This window comes from Sciurus carolinensis, chromosome 2, assembly GCF_902686445.1.
Source record: "Sciurus carolinensis chromosome 2, mSciCar1.2, whole genome shotgun sequence".
In the NCBI taxonomy this organism is placed as follows: Eukaryota; Metazoa; Chordata; class Mammalia; order Rodentia; family Sciuridae; genus Sciurus; species Sciurus carolinensis.
In genome coordinates, this window is record NC_062214.1 from 52923739 (window position 1) to 52940476 (window position 16738).

Consider the following 16738-nt stretch of genomic DNA (forward strand, 5'->3'; position numbering starts at 1 on the left):
TTGAGTTGAGTTTTGTACAGGGTGAGAGATAGGGGTTTATTTTTATTTTACTGCATATGAATTTCCAGTTTTCCCAGCACCATTTGTTGAAGAGGCTATCTTTTCTCCATTGTAAGTTTTTGGCACCCTTGTGTAGTATGAGGTTACTGTACTAATGTGGGTATGTCTCTGTGTCTTCTGTCCTGTACCATTGATCTACCTGTCTGTTTTGGTGCCCGTACCATGCTGTTTTTGTTATTATTACCCTACAGTAGAGTTTAAGGTCTGGTATAGTGATACCTCCTGCATGAAGACTCACATTATTTATAAGAAACTGGAAGTGCAAGCCATACTCAGGGTGGTCAACATCCATTTCACTCTGCTATCAGAGCACCTAACCAGAAAATCCTGTACTCTTTCTCAAGATTTCTCAGGGTTGAGAAAAAACACCAGCCTTCTGTGACTTCCAAGTTCTAGAAGACATGTCTTAAGCTCTCCAAAGTGAAGTTGCCTTCAATAAGTTGAAGTCCTTGGGGAATAGGGGTCTGAGACCCATAACATACCAAAAATCTTCTTAATAATTCCCAACTCTTTTGCCCTCTCAGTCATGTTTGTTATACTAGAGCTAGTTTAAAAGGGTTTTAACTGCATTATTTGCTAGTTGGCATGGGGTTACCTCTTTGGGGAGCATATTATATATATATTTTGAATCTTCAGCTAAAATTGACACTGAAATAGTTTTGTATTGACATCTTGTTTCATCTGCTGTTTGCCTTCTTCCTGCTGTTTGAGGGCTGCCTTCTTCCTGCTGTTTGAGGGCATTTGCCTTGGGCACTTTCCTAAAGTCACTATAAGAAGAAAAGTTGTTACTAATTTATTAAACCAAACATGGAACCTAACAAAGAAAAATGGAGAAAAGATTAATACAGAATGGAAAAGGGAAGGGGAGAAGAGAGGAAAATATTAAATATCTTGTTTCAGATTAGAATAAATATTACCTTAATATTGTATAAATATTGTTTTAATAGTGTTTTTGAAATATTTAAAGCGCTTCTAGAATTTTAGTGGAAGTATTTGAGTTATAATTTATAGAAAAACACTATACACAGAGAAAATAGGCACTAAAAAGCCAGATATTTTATTATAAGCCTAAATGTTTTTCATTTGAATAAACTTCAGCAATATAATGTTCATAAGACACTGACGTAACATAGAAGAGAAAGCAAAATAAAACCCCAAAATGGAAAGATGTGTTTACCAGATTTGAATAAAACAAATACTGAGGTGGCAGTCTTTAGGTCAACGTGTTGTATTTTTGACACAAAAAATAAATAGAAGATGTGAACAAGTGTTGTGAACTGGATTCACAAGTGTCAGAAATTAGCTTTACATAATCCCTTTGCTTTAAATTTTTTGGTGGGGGAGGAGGCAGGGGTTGGAAGATCTGAATAAAGCCGTAAATTCTCTCATAAAATGTACTATGTAAAATCTTGCATGTAATTAGGCAGATTTCACTGGAGGAGGGCCAGCTAGGGATCCCTACTGGGAAGATGGGAAAGTAATGGTTAAAGTTCTGAGAACAAAATGTTCCTAGAAATTCAAGCCAGATTTGGAACTGGATACTTCCAGCAAACTCTGCAAAAGGTGAGCAAAAGTGCTCTTTCTATCCAATGATACCTGCTCTTTAGAGGGCCTATTTAAAGGAAAAGCCCTCAGCAAACGTAGGCAACAGGGTATGACATATTAGTCATTCTTTAATAAGAATCCCTTTCTACAGTTCTTTTGAGTCTACCTTTTTCTGGGATAGACCCTATGCATCTGTGTTTTTATTGATGTGCATTTTTTTTAAATTGTTTTTAATTTCAGAAGAAAATGTAATTTTATAACACTACCACACCTATGCCACAGAGGTAACTGGTGCTCATAGTTCAATGTATCCCATTCCTAATATTTTTCTATGCTTATATGATTTACCATTTTTTACTTTGAAGTTTGCTCTTTTTACTTGTCCTTGCTCTATCATTAGCTTTCCAAGTCAATAGATCTTGACTATGTGATATGCAATAGTATACACCATAATTTAGTTAACTATTCCTACACTGATAGCCCTTTAGTTATTTCTTCTTTTGGCAGGAGAGTTTCAGTGAACATTTTGGTTTGTTTATTGTCATATATTCAGGCTCTATTTTCACAAAATAGATTGTTTTGTAGAAGTGGAATTGTTAGGCCATGTGGTATGTTTTAAGTTTTATATATAAACAGTCATATCAACTTCTTAAATATTTGTAGCAATTTATATTACCAGTAATTTTTTATGTGAGTGTCCATTTTCTATACCTGACATTAGGCATATTTCTAGGTTAAGAAAATAATTCATCAAAACCAAAAAAATATTGCTAGGGTAGATACAGGAGAATTCTTTTGGTAATCTTAAAATAGGAAGGGCCTTTTAAGCAAGGTACAAACCCATAGTCGTAAAGGAAAAATATACATAAAAAATAATTTTTGCTAGCAAAAGTAAATATAACAAAAGTCATGAAATGATAAATTTTGAAAAACATTTGTAATATAATAGAAAAGGGGCTGGTGTCTATTTTATGTAAGTATGTATATAGAGAAGGCACCCATCATATGCCATAAGATGTTTTAGTTAACAACTGGCCACACATATGATGATGGTCTCATATGATTATAAGACAGCTAAAAAATTCCTGTTACCTAGTGATACTATGGCATAATGCATTATGTGTTTGTGATGATGCCAGTTGTATAGAAGTATAACACATAGTATTATGTATAGTACATAATATTTGATAACAAACAAGTTACTGGTTTATGTATTATAATTTTATCATTAGAGTGTTCTACTTATAAAAAGAAGTGTACTATTAAACAGTATGCTGTTACACCAGCAGCAGCCTTCTACATTTCATGTTTAGCACATCTCTTGATGGTATCATTTCTCTCTCATGCTTGATTTAATCTATTGTTTTATTTATCATGGCCCTAGAAGCATTAGGTTATGCCATACACACACACCTTGTAGTGTAGGCATGTAGTAGATTATACCATCTAGGTCTGTTTAAGTATAGTCTATGATACTGGAATAAAGATGAAATTACCAAAAGATGCTTTTTTCAGAACATGTTAAGAAATGCATGGTCTGGTGTGTGTGTGTATGTGTGTGTGTACATACATACATGCATATGTACATCCTTCTGTGTCCGTGGGTTCTGCATCCTCTAGTTTAACCAGAAATATTCAGAAAAATAATTGCATCTATACCAAATATTATTCCTCAAACAATACGGTGTAAGAACTATATGCATTTACCTTGTATTAGGTATAATAAGTAACCTAGAGATGATTTAAAGTATATGGGAAGAATGTATGTAGGTTATATACAACTGCCAAATCATTTTATGTAAAGGACATGATCATCCACAGATTTTGGTATCAAAGTAGGGTCCTAGAACCAACCCCCCCATGGATACCAAAGGACAACTATATATATATATATATATATAAATAAACAAAATGAGCTTTTACAGATCAATAACAAAACACCAGGAAAAATGCCCAGAAAACTGGGCACTGGTAGCCATGTAACATACTAATGAGAGACTGTAAATCATCTGGCCTATCTCCTATATAAAGTCTGCTAGGAGTTAAAAGCACTGAGTTCTGAGTATATCATGACCTCTCAAAACTATAATCTTTTAAAGATAAAGATGTCAGTGTTTTTCAAGGTCTCATCAAATGAAAAAATGTCCTTATGAAATTTAAACTAATAGATGATGGTTTTTGTATACTGACGACAACTAGGGACTGATATTCCAGACATTTTTGCAAAATGCCACATTGAAAGGTGTTTCCATAGCATCATGTTTGCAGTTCTTTCAACATCGTTCTTTTCAAATATTATATTAATATTTAAACTAAATATACTTACTTTAAAAAATATTCTTTCCCTTTTCTCTTGTCCACCTTTCATTTTTTCCATAGTATGCTTTTCCCCTGCTTCTCCTACACTATTTGACTTGTACAGACTTGTCTTTATCTGAGTTCATATTTATAACAAAAATTACAAGTTTGCTCCCTTTCCCCATCTGTTTACCATAACTCATAAACTTTTATAGCCAAACTGGTTATTTTATTATTTTAACATAGTAAATCAAATTCTAATTTTATGCTCATATTTGACGTTAATGGATTCAAAAATTTTCCTTTTTTATCTTATTTTTAAAAATCTTTCAAAATTTAGGCAGCTCTGGCAAATTTTTAAGATTTCATTGCATATTTCCAGACTATGCAGTTTTATAGTACAAAGCAAGTAAATTTCCCTTTCCACAAACCCATAATTTTCAGTGTTCATCTGAGTTTTGTCCTTTATCATCCTCTTTTACATTTTGGAAAAACCCAAATACTTTAAAGACAAAACTAACCTTTTTCTCATTGATAAAACACTTTGCATATGTGGTACTTTATGCCACTGTTGTTTTTAGTATTGTCTTAATCTTCATATTAATTATAGCTTACCCCAAAATAGCTTCCGTTTCACAAAATGTTTAATAATTGAGAAATTTCCATCATGTAATAACATCTTTTTCTATACTTTCTTAAATGGCAAAGTAGCTACTATATAACAAAAATTAAAATAAAAAATATGTATTAAACTACTCTTGGTAACCAGCATTTCAGTATTCATACTTCAAATTAATTAATATGCAAAGATTACTAATAATTAACTAAATTTAGCATCAAAACAGGAGCTTAACATTAACGAGCAATATTGGAAATTATGTTTAATAATATACCACAGAAATATAATTATTGTTGGTAACAAAAATGTTGTCAGAATTGAATTCAGGTTTACTTGCCTTAACCCTAAACATTATTTTGAAGTACTATCAACAGTATAAGATATTTAAGAGATTCAAATGTAATTAGTGTCTTCACAAGAAAACAAATCTTATTTTAAAAACTGAACAATTTTTTATATTGTACTCCACAATGATCAAATCCAAAGACAAGCTGGTTTTAGACCAAAATTATCAAAAATCTGATTTGTTCAAGAATTGACTTTTAGTACTTGAATTTTCTTTTATAGAAATGCTTGTGATTATCAGTTTTTATTAAAACATTTTTTTTTTTCTTTTCATTGTATTGGGAATTGAACCCAGGGCCTTGCTCATTGTAGGCAAGTATTCCATCACTGAGCTACATCCCTAGCCTTGAGGGTATGTTTCCCTAAAGACCTTCATATTAGTATAATATAGTGTTCCTTTAATTTAAAAAAAAGTTTTGACACTTTGTAAATTTTTTTAAGTATTAGAAAACCGCTTGCACTGATGCATTTTGCAGTCTCAGTATAAAATCCTACAAATTTAAAGGAGTCTAATGTTAATCACCAAGAAATACAGGCAACCATCCATAAGAACCACAGCCAGAGCTTGAAATGTCTTAAAATATTCCTTAAAATCATCTGAAGTTTTCTTAAAACATGGACTTGGGGCCCTAACCCTCAACAGTGGCCTGAGTCAATAGATCTTGAGCTAGACTGAGAATGACATTTCTAATGAGTCCCCAGTGACACTGACAGAGAATGTTCAGGGATGAAACAGACTAGATTTTCTGAAGAAGATGAAGCGCATCCCTCTAGGCCTCAGTCCTTGGACTGCAGATTGGCAAACTCTAAGGGGCATGATGGCCTTAGTTTCTAACTGATACCTCCTGAGTGTCTCTCTAGTGAGCAGAGCAATCCAACCAACAAACAACAAAAAACTCAACCACATTTAAAGTATTCAAAATTCAGTTTTTATATCCTGACGGATTATATTCCTTTATATCGATTTTTGTAAATCCTGTTAGTATCTACAAACCAATAAAAACAGAGCTCCTTTAAAAAAAAATTTAGTTGCAGATGAACACAATACCTCTATTTTATTTATTTATGTGGTGCTGAGGATCAACCCCAGTGCCTCTCACATGCAAGGCAAGCACTCCACCAGCTGAGCTACAGCCCATCCCAGAGGTCCTTTATAATATCCTTTCTAGAAGTAGGAAGATATTTCACACTCAGACAAGGGTAAAGACCTTCTCAAATACAGTCACATAGAATAATGTCAGGTTCTACAGCAGGATGCACATATCAATCTAGATTTCAAAGGACTCTTCTTCCAGGAGAAGCAAGACATATTCCTCTACAAACTAGAAGACTAATGTATCAGACTCTGTCATGTCACAACCCAACAAAGAATAGGTCCCCATTGTTGGAATAATTTATTAACAGTTCAGAACCAGAATGAGAACCAAACCAAATATAGCTATGAACCTAAAACAAAAATAAAAATACTATATCAGGAAAATAGAAACAGTAGAAAACAAAAGCTCAATAAAGGTAAAAGTTCTTTTGCCGCTGGGTGTTCACTTTGGAGTACCTTTAATTGGCTTAGGAAAATGTATCTACTTGAAACATAGTGGTGTACTTCCAAACTTGTCAGATATTTTCAAGTAAGTTAAAGCCAGACTCATGCTGCACTTGGTGGTGCACGCCTATAATCCCTGCATCTCAATGAGGTAGGAAGATCTTGAGTTCAAAGCCAGCCTCAGCAATGGCGAGGCACTAAGCAACTCAGTGAGACCCTGTCTCTAAATAAAATACAAAATAGGGCTAGGGATGTGGCTCAGTGGTTGAGTGCCCTGTGCCCCTGAGTTCAATCCCAGAACCCCCCAAAAAAAAAAATGCCAGGCTGACAGACTCATAAAAATATAAAGTGGATGCATGTCCAAACATTTTTTTAAAAAATTTTAAGTTGTAGGTGGATACAATACCTTTCTTTATTTTATGTGGTGCTCCTTAGCCAAACCCAATGCCTCATATGTGCTAGGCAAGCACTCTACCACTGAGCTAGCTACAACCCAACCCCAATGTCCAAACATTAATTAATTTACTTATGAGGGATCCAGCATAATGCTAAGACCGTTGTCTTATTTTTTTATATTATTTATTGGCAAGAGTACAAACTCAAATATTCAAAGAGGCCAGGCAAGCAGTAGGAGTAAGAAAAGAAGGCATTTACAACATTACAGAGAGTGGTAGGAACAAACTTGAGAACAGGTACTCTATCTGAAGATGGTTCTACAACAGGATGCTGATGGTAGAGCTAATTGTTACTGTGTCAGAAGGCCAGCTTGTGTTGCTGGGTTTTCTCATCTTCATGCTTTTTTCACAGAAGCTATTGATCTGGATTTCAATATGAATCTTCTAGTTTTTAAGTGGTTGGTTAACTAATTCTGTTTTGTTTAAAAAACAATGTGTGAGCCAAATAAACATATCTTCAGGCCAGAAATGGCTTGAGAACACCAGTTGCAAACTCTGCTGTAGATACTAGTTATAAAACAATTATAGCAAAAAGAGAATTTAACCAGAAATTGTTTCTCCTTAAAAATTTTAAGTTTTTTTGTTGTTTTTTAAAAGGTACGTGATGTGGTGGTGTTTTAGGCAACTAGTATTCAGTCAGGGCCTACCATGTACAGAACTATATGCATTTCCATTTTAAGTTCCGTTTTGTCAATTTAAAATATTCATGTTCTGAAGATCTGTTTTATAACAATTAAAATATACTGAACTATACATTTTTAAAATACTTATGATGGTAATTTTTTTTTTTGCGCAATTTCTAGATTTTATATATTGTCATACTCATTTCAAGTTGTTTTTGTGGCACGGTGTTTAATGTTACACATACAAGGTTTTTACAGAATTTCTACAGTAGGTAACAGTAAGTTGTTCACTGAATGTGAAACTTTCTTGGGAGTAGAGTGTACCAATAATTAAAGTAGGAAACAAAAACAGATTAAGAGGAAATTAGTTCCATTTTAGCCAACCCATGGAATTTCAGGACTTGAAGGGAATCTCGAGGTTACCTAGCCAATCATCTCATTTACAGATGTGAATGTGAAGGCCCCAAGAGGTTATGTGAATTTAAATCAAAAGCAAGACTTAATTACAATTTCTAGACTCAAGGCCCACTCTTTTCTCAGTATGCCAGAGCATCTTGCTCTGGACACATGGTTCATTCTATTCAAAGGTGAATTGTGACGGCACAGTAATCCATAAGCTGTTACTATGTGTTAGTTAAGAGGGCCTACAGACTTCTTCAAGAGAATGGTACCAGACCCTTTTCCTTACTCTTAACTACAAGTGTGTCTCTTTTCCTATGGATCCTTTCCTGGGGTTTTAAGCTGCTTATAGAACCTGTAAGTGGACAAGGTTAACTACACATTTGAAATTTCATGCCTAGAGTTCAACAGGAAAGGTTAGGGTTGCAAATGGCAGATTTGTGAGATCATCATAGTAATGGCAAAAATTGAAATTATTTAAATAAATGGGATTTCTTAGAAAAGAGTTCAAGAGGGGATAAAAATCTTGGAATAAGACCTAGAGAAACATCCAAAATTATCGGGAGAGTAGGAGGAGGACAAAGAAACAGACTGGTGAAAGTAGTTAGGAAAGAAGAGAACAGTAGAGTACTACTGTAGAGACCAAAGAAGGAAGAATATTAATGAGGAGGTTTTTGAGAATAATAAGGGCGTATCTTAATCTGATTGTGCTGCTATAGCAAAATACCTGAGTCTTGGTAATTTATGAAGATCAGAAATTATTCTCCTCATAGTTGGGGTGTCACGAAGTCCAATATCAAGGCACCAGCATCTAGTGAGCCTTTTTTCTGCATCCTCTCATGGCAGGAATAATAGGACAAGAGAGAACCAACTCCCTCCATCAAACTCCTTTATAAGGACACCTAGCCCTTACACTCTGGAGAAGTTCTAATGGCCTAATCACCTCTTAATTCTATCCCAATGTCAGCACCTAAATTTTGGCCACATCAAAAACATAGTAGGGCTATAAGAAGGGAAAGGAATAGGGACTGGGAAGGAGAACATTATTGGTGACTGTTGAGAAATGACTTTTGTATAGTGGTGGTGGTAATAGAGTAGATGCCTTGGATGAGAAGAAAATGGGAGGTAAAGTAGAAACCATCATATCTCTATACTTATTTTCTTAGGAAATTTGTATAATAAGAAAGATAGTTTAATATGGAGACAAAGTCAATGGAAGATTTGGGGATAAGAAGATATGAACATTTTACTTTATACATTTATTCAACCATCCTCTAACAAATACTTGAAAGCAACCAAACGTTTTGGTAACACTTTTTAACTTTATTTAATTCACATTAACTTTGTGTTGTTATGTATAGAAAATATACTTATTTAGTGCCTATAGTAATACTGGTTGCTTTTTAAATTCTTCATATAATACTTGTATTTATTTTAACTGATTGTAAATTGGTGAGAGTTTGCTCTAACTTAATGAATCTTTAAAGTAGTTTATTATAGAAAGGGTTACATAATCTTGGTTATTATTTTAGGTAAGACTTCAGCATTTTTTTTTCTTTCCACTTTTTTATTGGTGCATGATAGTTGTACATATGATGGAATTTTCACATTTTGATGCATGCAGCCAATGTAACTATAATTTAGCCAATATCACTCCCTAGTAGACTTTAACAGTTTTAAGAATGATTTGCTTAGCCATCCTGAACCAAATATTTATGTTCAGTTTTAATACCAGTATCTTTTGATACATAATCAGATTATAGATATATATAATATATATTATATATATTATATGTATGTGTATGTAGATTGAGTGATTGCTATAGCTCCTTTGATTATATTCTGGTAGTTGCTTAAGAGTTAACAGTATATGTCTTAAATATGTCATTATCTATTTAGATACACTATTTTGCTCATTTATACTTTCACAGCCTAGTACTTGTATGCTTCCCCTTTTGCTTCCTACCTGTGCATTTCCAACTTCACAGTTGTCTATGATCTGAATGTGTTGCACCCCAAAATTCAGTGTGGAACCTTAATCCCATTGCAATGACATTAAGAAAATGGGGCTTTTAGGAGGTAAGTATGGTCATGAAAATGGATCTTCCCAAATGGGATTAGAAAAGAGGTGACAGAGGTTTGCCTCTTCTACCAAGTGAGGACAAAACAAAAAAGTTGGCAGTCTGCAAACCAGAAGAGGACCTTCACCCGAAGCCAAAATGCTGGCATCTAATCTTGGACTTCCAGGCCTCCAGAACTGTGATTAAATTTTTTTTTTATTATTTTTAAATTACCCAATTTGTTATTTGTTCTAAGAACCCAAATTGGAATAAGGGCAACATGAACCCTACAACACTATAATTTCATTTGCTCACCCTCTCATCTTCTATGCATATATATCCTTTTTACTTTATCCTTTATTATTTTGACTTTCAACAGTCAGTTGTCTTTTCAGGAAATAAGAACAAGCCTAATAGTTTACCTACTTATTATTACAGATTCTCTCTTACATCCTGTAGATGGAAGTTTCCTTATAGTATCTTTTACCCTTAATGTGAAAAGTGTTTCTTGTGGTGCAGGTCTCCTTCTAACAAATCTTTCAGCCTTTGTTTACCTGAAAATGCCATTAACCTCATGGTCATTTTTATAAAATGTAGCTAATTGGTACAGAGTTCTGGGTTGAAGAAGAATTTTTTTCTACAACAATTTAAGTAGCCATTTCCTTTTAGTCTTCTCTATTTTGATAAGTAATCTGGAAAATTTTTCACCATTACTTCTTTTCTCTTGCTTAATTTTCTTTTTTTGTCCTAGCCACTTCACAATTTTTTTTTCAATCTTTTTGGTTTTCATTCAGGCGATGTGATTAGGATGCACCTAGTTCTGGTTTTTCTTGGCAGTTAATCTACTTGGAATTTACTGATTTTCTTTGGTCTGAAAGCCCATATTTTTTCACCAAACTTGGAAGATTTCTAGCTGGGCACAGTGGCTCATGCCTATAATCCCAGTGGCTCAGAAGGTTGAGGCAGGAATATTGCGAGTTCAAAGCCAGCCTAGCAACTTAGGAAGGCACTTAGCAACTCAGTGAGAACACATCTCTAAATAAAATATTAAAACGGTCTGGTTCAGTGGTTAAGCACCCCTAAGTTCAGCCTCACTACCAAAAAAAAAAATTGGAGGATCTCAGGCCATTATTTATTCAGAGATGTTTTCTGCCTCATTCTCATTCTCATATGTTCGATTATTTGATAGTGTCCAAAAAGTTCTTGAGGCTTTCTTTAAATTTTATCAATGTATTTACTCTGTGGTCTTCAGTTTGGATAATTTCTGTTATATTCAGATTCACCGACTCATTCTTCTGCCATCAAGCCCACTGTGCATTTTTTACTTCAGTTATTATACTTTCAGTTCTATACTTTCCATGTAGTTCTTTTTATTGTTTTTATTTGTCTGCTTCAGGTTCCCTACATATCCACTCATTAAGGTCACATAGAGCTTGCTTTCAGGTCTTCATCTCCTAAATCAACATCTGTCATATAAGTTTGCTCTAGACTGCTTATTCTCTTAATTATATCACCTTTTCCTCTTTTTTCAGTCTAGTAATTTCTGTTTTTGTATTGAACATGGTTGCTTATCAGTTGTGTAATACTGGATTTTTAAAATAGTTTTCTGACATTTTTTGATCACCTTAAATTTGAATAACTTGGTTGCCACAACCTGTAAGCCAAACCTTAGAAACTGGCAAAGGTGATGGGGGATTAAGAAGACAAACAAACACTTAGAGAAAGCAGGGACCTGTGGGACACCATCCTCTGATGGAGGAACAGTGACCCAGAGCTAGCTCAGCACGCTTATTATATAGGTTTTAGCAATCAACAGGGATTTCTGTGGAAAAGTTCTTTAAAGCAGGCAGACTTGAAGGTCAAAGCTCTTGCAAGCAATTAATAATTATCTAGTTTCCCTCATAATTCTCTATCCCTGACAATGGTGTCTGAACTCAGGGCTAAGATTGATAGTTCTGTGCTTTGCACAGAACTTCCCACAGGCAGGGCTTCACCATAGCAACTGGGCAATCTTTTCCTGCACCTTGGCACAGAAGGTTCCCAGAGCAGCACAACCACAGTCCAGAGGTAGTCAAAAACCATGATCCAAGTTACCTCTTCCCACATTCGTTTTATACTTCTTCAGAGAACTATCTGTGGAAAGCCCAAGGTATTTCCCAAGCTCAGATAACTGTTAGAAACTCAACCTCTCATCAAAGCCTCATATTAGACATTGTAAGACAGATGTGGAGTAGGGCTCTATCTGTACCTTACTCTTAAGGCAAACATAACTGGTGTCTCAGCTAGATGCCTGAGGTCTTAAAGAGTTGATTAAAAAATTTCTCCACTCTAGCTGGACTTTGAAAGCCCTCTGAAACTAATTGATTTGTAATACCCTCTATTCTAATTCCCATGGCAAGTATTCTTTGGTATGCATCTTCATAAATATGCCCAGTCTGTGGTCAAAAACCCACAAGGACTCCCCACATAGACTTCTGGGATGCCTAAGTGCACAACTTCATCCCTTCCAGAGCCCAGTCTATGGAGTTTAGTCAGTTCAGCTACACCAATCTCTGAATTTGCTTCTTCAGCTCTTATCAACTCTGCTTAGAGTCTAGCTCACTGGGGGCTGGGGGTTGAGGCTCAGTGGTGAAGCACTTGCCTAAGCACATTTGAGGCACTGGGTTTCAATTCTTAGCACTACATAAAATAAGTTTTAAAAAGGGTGTTACGGGGAAAAAAAAAAAAAAAAGAATCTAGCTCACTGTGCCACAGTGTAGAAATCATCCTGAGGCAATAATCTGGGTAATCATGAGCCTCCCCTTTGGAGTTTACCCTTTCTGGGAATTATAGTCTTGTGCCACCTGTTGTCCAAAGTCTGAAAACACTTAGTTCATATATTTTGACTAGTTCTAAGGTTGTTTATAGCCAGAAGGCTAGTTGTTACGGTTTACATCATAGTCAGGAGCAGATATTCTGCTCACAATTTAAATTATCAGAAATATTTGAAGCAAAAATTCTTCATTTTGAAGTGATCTGTATCTTTATCTTTAAAGGGTGTTATTAACTAACAACAGGAAATACCAGAAGTTTGCATTTACAGAATGGTCATTGTAACCTTCTGATATAATTTGTTTTCCTGCAAATTATAACTGTGTCAACAAAAAGAAAATTTAAGAGATAAAAATGTTCTACCCTTAATAACCCTAACTTCACACTTGTATTTTTATTTTTCACATCCTGTTCAGTCTCTGCCTGTAAAAATATGTATATAAGTGTGTATTCATTTTTTTCCTTAACATTATGTCATAAAACTCTTTCCAACCTATCACTTTTTAAATAAGTGAAATTTTAAAAGCAATCATTATGAAGCAAAGATTAATTGAGAATGTTATGCGTAGGAAATTATGCTAGATGGTTGATATATGAGTCATTTTTCTAAGACTAATAAACACCCTAAGGGTGGGTAATTTGTAAAGCTAAAAGATTTATTTAACTCACAATTTTGGAAGCCAGACAGTGTGGTGCCAGTTCTGGCAGGGCTCCTCTGGCTACATCTCATCATAGTAGTTGGTATCATAATGGTGGGAATGTGCAAGAGGAAGTGATCCACATGGTAGATGTGAAACCAGAAAGAAATTCGGGCTCTGGGCTTTTATATTTAACTATTCACTCTTGCAAGAACTAATGAGCCCCATGAGAACTACCTTAATTCCTTCCAAGGACATGCCTCTGATGACCTAACCACCTCCCACTAGGCCCACCTCTTAAAGATCCTGCCACCTCTTCACATCATCACCCTGGAGACCAAGCTTCCAAGGCATGAAATGTTGAGGGGACATGCTTAAACCATATCTAAACTATAGAATTAGGGATACTTTTTTGTTTGTTTGTTTCATTTTGGTTTTTTGGGTACTGGGGGTTGAACCAAGAGGCGCTTTACCACTGAACTATATCCCCAGCCCATTTTTATTTTGAGACAGGGTCTCACTAAGTTGCTTAGGGCCTCACTAATTTGCTGTGACTGGTGTTGAACTTATAATTCTCCTACCTCAGCCTCCTGAGTCGCTGGGATTAGAGACAGAACTTTTATTAGACATGGCTCCTACATTCAGAATTTCATAATCTGGACCTTCAGAATTTCAGTGCTGGGAGTTTTAGAATTGGAGGTGTAAAGGGAAGTCTCATTAAACTGGAAAACATTCCCTGGGGCCTCTCCTTTTTAAAGAAGTCTCAAAGAAATGTGCTAGCTATTTCTTGTCGCTTATTTTCTTTTTGTGAACAAATACTCATTTTATAATTGAACAGTGCATGTCACTGAAAGATGAGAAGGTCAACTATCAGAGAAGGCTATGAAAGAAAATTGTACACTTATAAACATATTCTGGGGCTGAGGATAATAACCCTGGGTTCAATCCTCGCATCGCAAAAAAAAAAAAAATATATATATATATATATATAATGGTATTTGCATATTGCTGACTCATGACATGGTGAAAGAAGAGGTGGTATGACTTTAGACTGATCAAAGACCATTTTTGAAACATTTAAGTAATAATATATGTGTAACTATATAATATTCTAAGGAGTTTAGACTCCGTCCTATCTAAGGTTTCTCAGCCCCACTGGTAGGTCTAGGGAAAGGCCAACATACCTTTTATTTTTAAAGCTCGAGAAGTGATTCACATATATAGTTAGGAATGCTGTAAGCAATAAAAGCATAGAAAGACTGAAACAAGTAACATCAAATGTGCATTTTAAAAGCTAATTCTATCTTAAAGGGTTGGGAAGAGAGGATTATAGTAGTTCAGACATGAGATAATGTCTTTTAATATTACATAATATTTCATCAGGTTAATTTTTCTATAATTCTCCTGTCTGCAACATTATGTTATACACACACACACACACACACACACATAACATAGTACATGTAATATATATACATATCACTGACTCCAGATAGATACATCTTTTTGTTTCTTTTTTGATGTTATTTTTAATTATTTCACTAGTACAGAGGTCCCAGGAGTAATTTATTCGGTTAAAGAAATTTAGTAGTTTTGGCTTCTGCATATGAATTATCATAATGTTTATAATCAATTTACTGTTTTAACTTCCATGTGGTGGGCCAAATAATGACCTTTAGAATCATTTTGTAAAGTTTTAAAAAAAAACTTGGGATTTTGATTAATTATATTTCAAAATTAGCAATAAATTATCAAGACAATGTTTAGTATTATGTTTATGGTAACTACTTAATAACTAAATTTATCTTTAATAGATTGATGAACTTCCAGAGGGAGCTGTGAAACCTCCAGCAAACAAATATCCTATCTTCTTTTTTGGCACTCATGAAACGTAAGTCAACAAAATAAAGTTTTAAGGTCTGCTAGATTACATTGCTTATAAGTGACCTATAACATTGTATATTTTATTAAGTCATTTATTTAAGTTATCAGGCTTAATAATGTTCGTTTCTTAAGGTGAAAATTTTGTTTTTTCTTTACGATAACTTGTCTCCAAGTGATGGTTGTATTTCTGGGACAGGGTAGGATTTAATAAAACAATTCATCACATTTCTACTGTATGTACCCAGAGCAACCATTTACTAACATTGTGTGTTTTCTTTCCTTCCATTAGTAAATATGTATTTTCAAGGGGTTCTGTAAGGCACTGGAAATAAAAATGTCCCTGCTGAGCTTGCCATCTGGCATGTGACTGATGAATATAACAGTGTGAAGGATTGCATAGACCTCTCTTTTGTAGTGTCCTAATGTAAGTCAGTGGCCTCATTCTAAGACTCACTTAGTAAAAACAGTTCTACCAAGAATCAGCATAATATAATCCATATGAGTTGTTTTTTTTTTTCCTGGTTTGATCATCCAGAGGCAGATTTTAAAATATCTGAAGGAGAATGAATTGCAAAAATCTGCCATAACATTGTTTCTATTGAACTGTTTGTAAGTATTGTGTATCCCTGAGCTTGAGGATATACTTGCCTTGATAGGTACTAATATTCACCCTCTCTGTGAAGGCAAAGATCATGTCAGTTTGCTTACCCTACATATACAGTGCTTAGCACATTGTTTGGCCTGTGGTAGCTGTGGAACCAATTAACATTAACTAAATGAAATAAATGAGGGGGAACGTTTGTGAAAGATGAGGAATTTAATAAAAGGCTGTGTTCAGTTCAGCCAAGCATTCCCCAGGTAGGGTCGGAATTTTCCCAAGAACATGGCTTTGAATCTGTTCTAATGCCCAGCAGGTAGGTGACTGGAAATCCAAATTCTACTCCATGTAACAAAACCTTAGTAGTTTCAGTCTAGATGATTTTTTTTTTTTTTTTTTTTTTTTTTTTTTTTTTGCGGTGCTGGGGGTCGAACCCAGGACCTTGTGCTTGCAAGGCAACACTCTACTGACTGAGCTATCTCCCCAGCCCCTAGAGGATTTTAAGAAGGTCTTAGCGAGGAAAAAAATCTCATCTTAATTAATCACATGGCTTTTCAAGAATTTTGTATTCTCCCTACGCTTTAATATTTATAACATACAACAAAGTTTACCAATTGATATGTAAGTTGGTTGTGAAATTATCTATAAACTGGGAAAAAACCAGGGTTTATACTATCAAAATAAGAACTGTTTAGAATACTTCATTCAGGTTCCTCTTGTGGTAACAGCTAACATGGCCAGGTGGTCAAAATCATTCTGGGGAATGATAGTATGACATCTTATTTATTCATAAAAGAAAGCTTCCTGTTCTTGGTATAGAAGATTTGCATCTCATAAAACAAAGGTGGATTAAGGGGAAAAGG

General features: G+C 34.7%; 1 protein-coding gene across 1 annotated transcript in view; it reads left to right on the forward strand.

Annotated features, from left to right (window-relative positions):
- Positions 1–16738, forward strand: part of Hdgfl3 (HDGF like 3) — a 45585-nt gene that overhangs the window by 21571 nt on the left and 7276 nt on the right. The window contains 1 exon segment of the mRNA XM_053743346.1: positions 15208–15284. Within this exon segment, the coding sequence (XP_053599321.1) occupies positions 15208–15284 (77 nt within the window).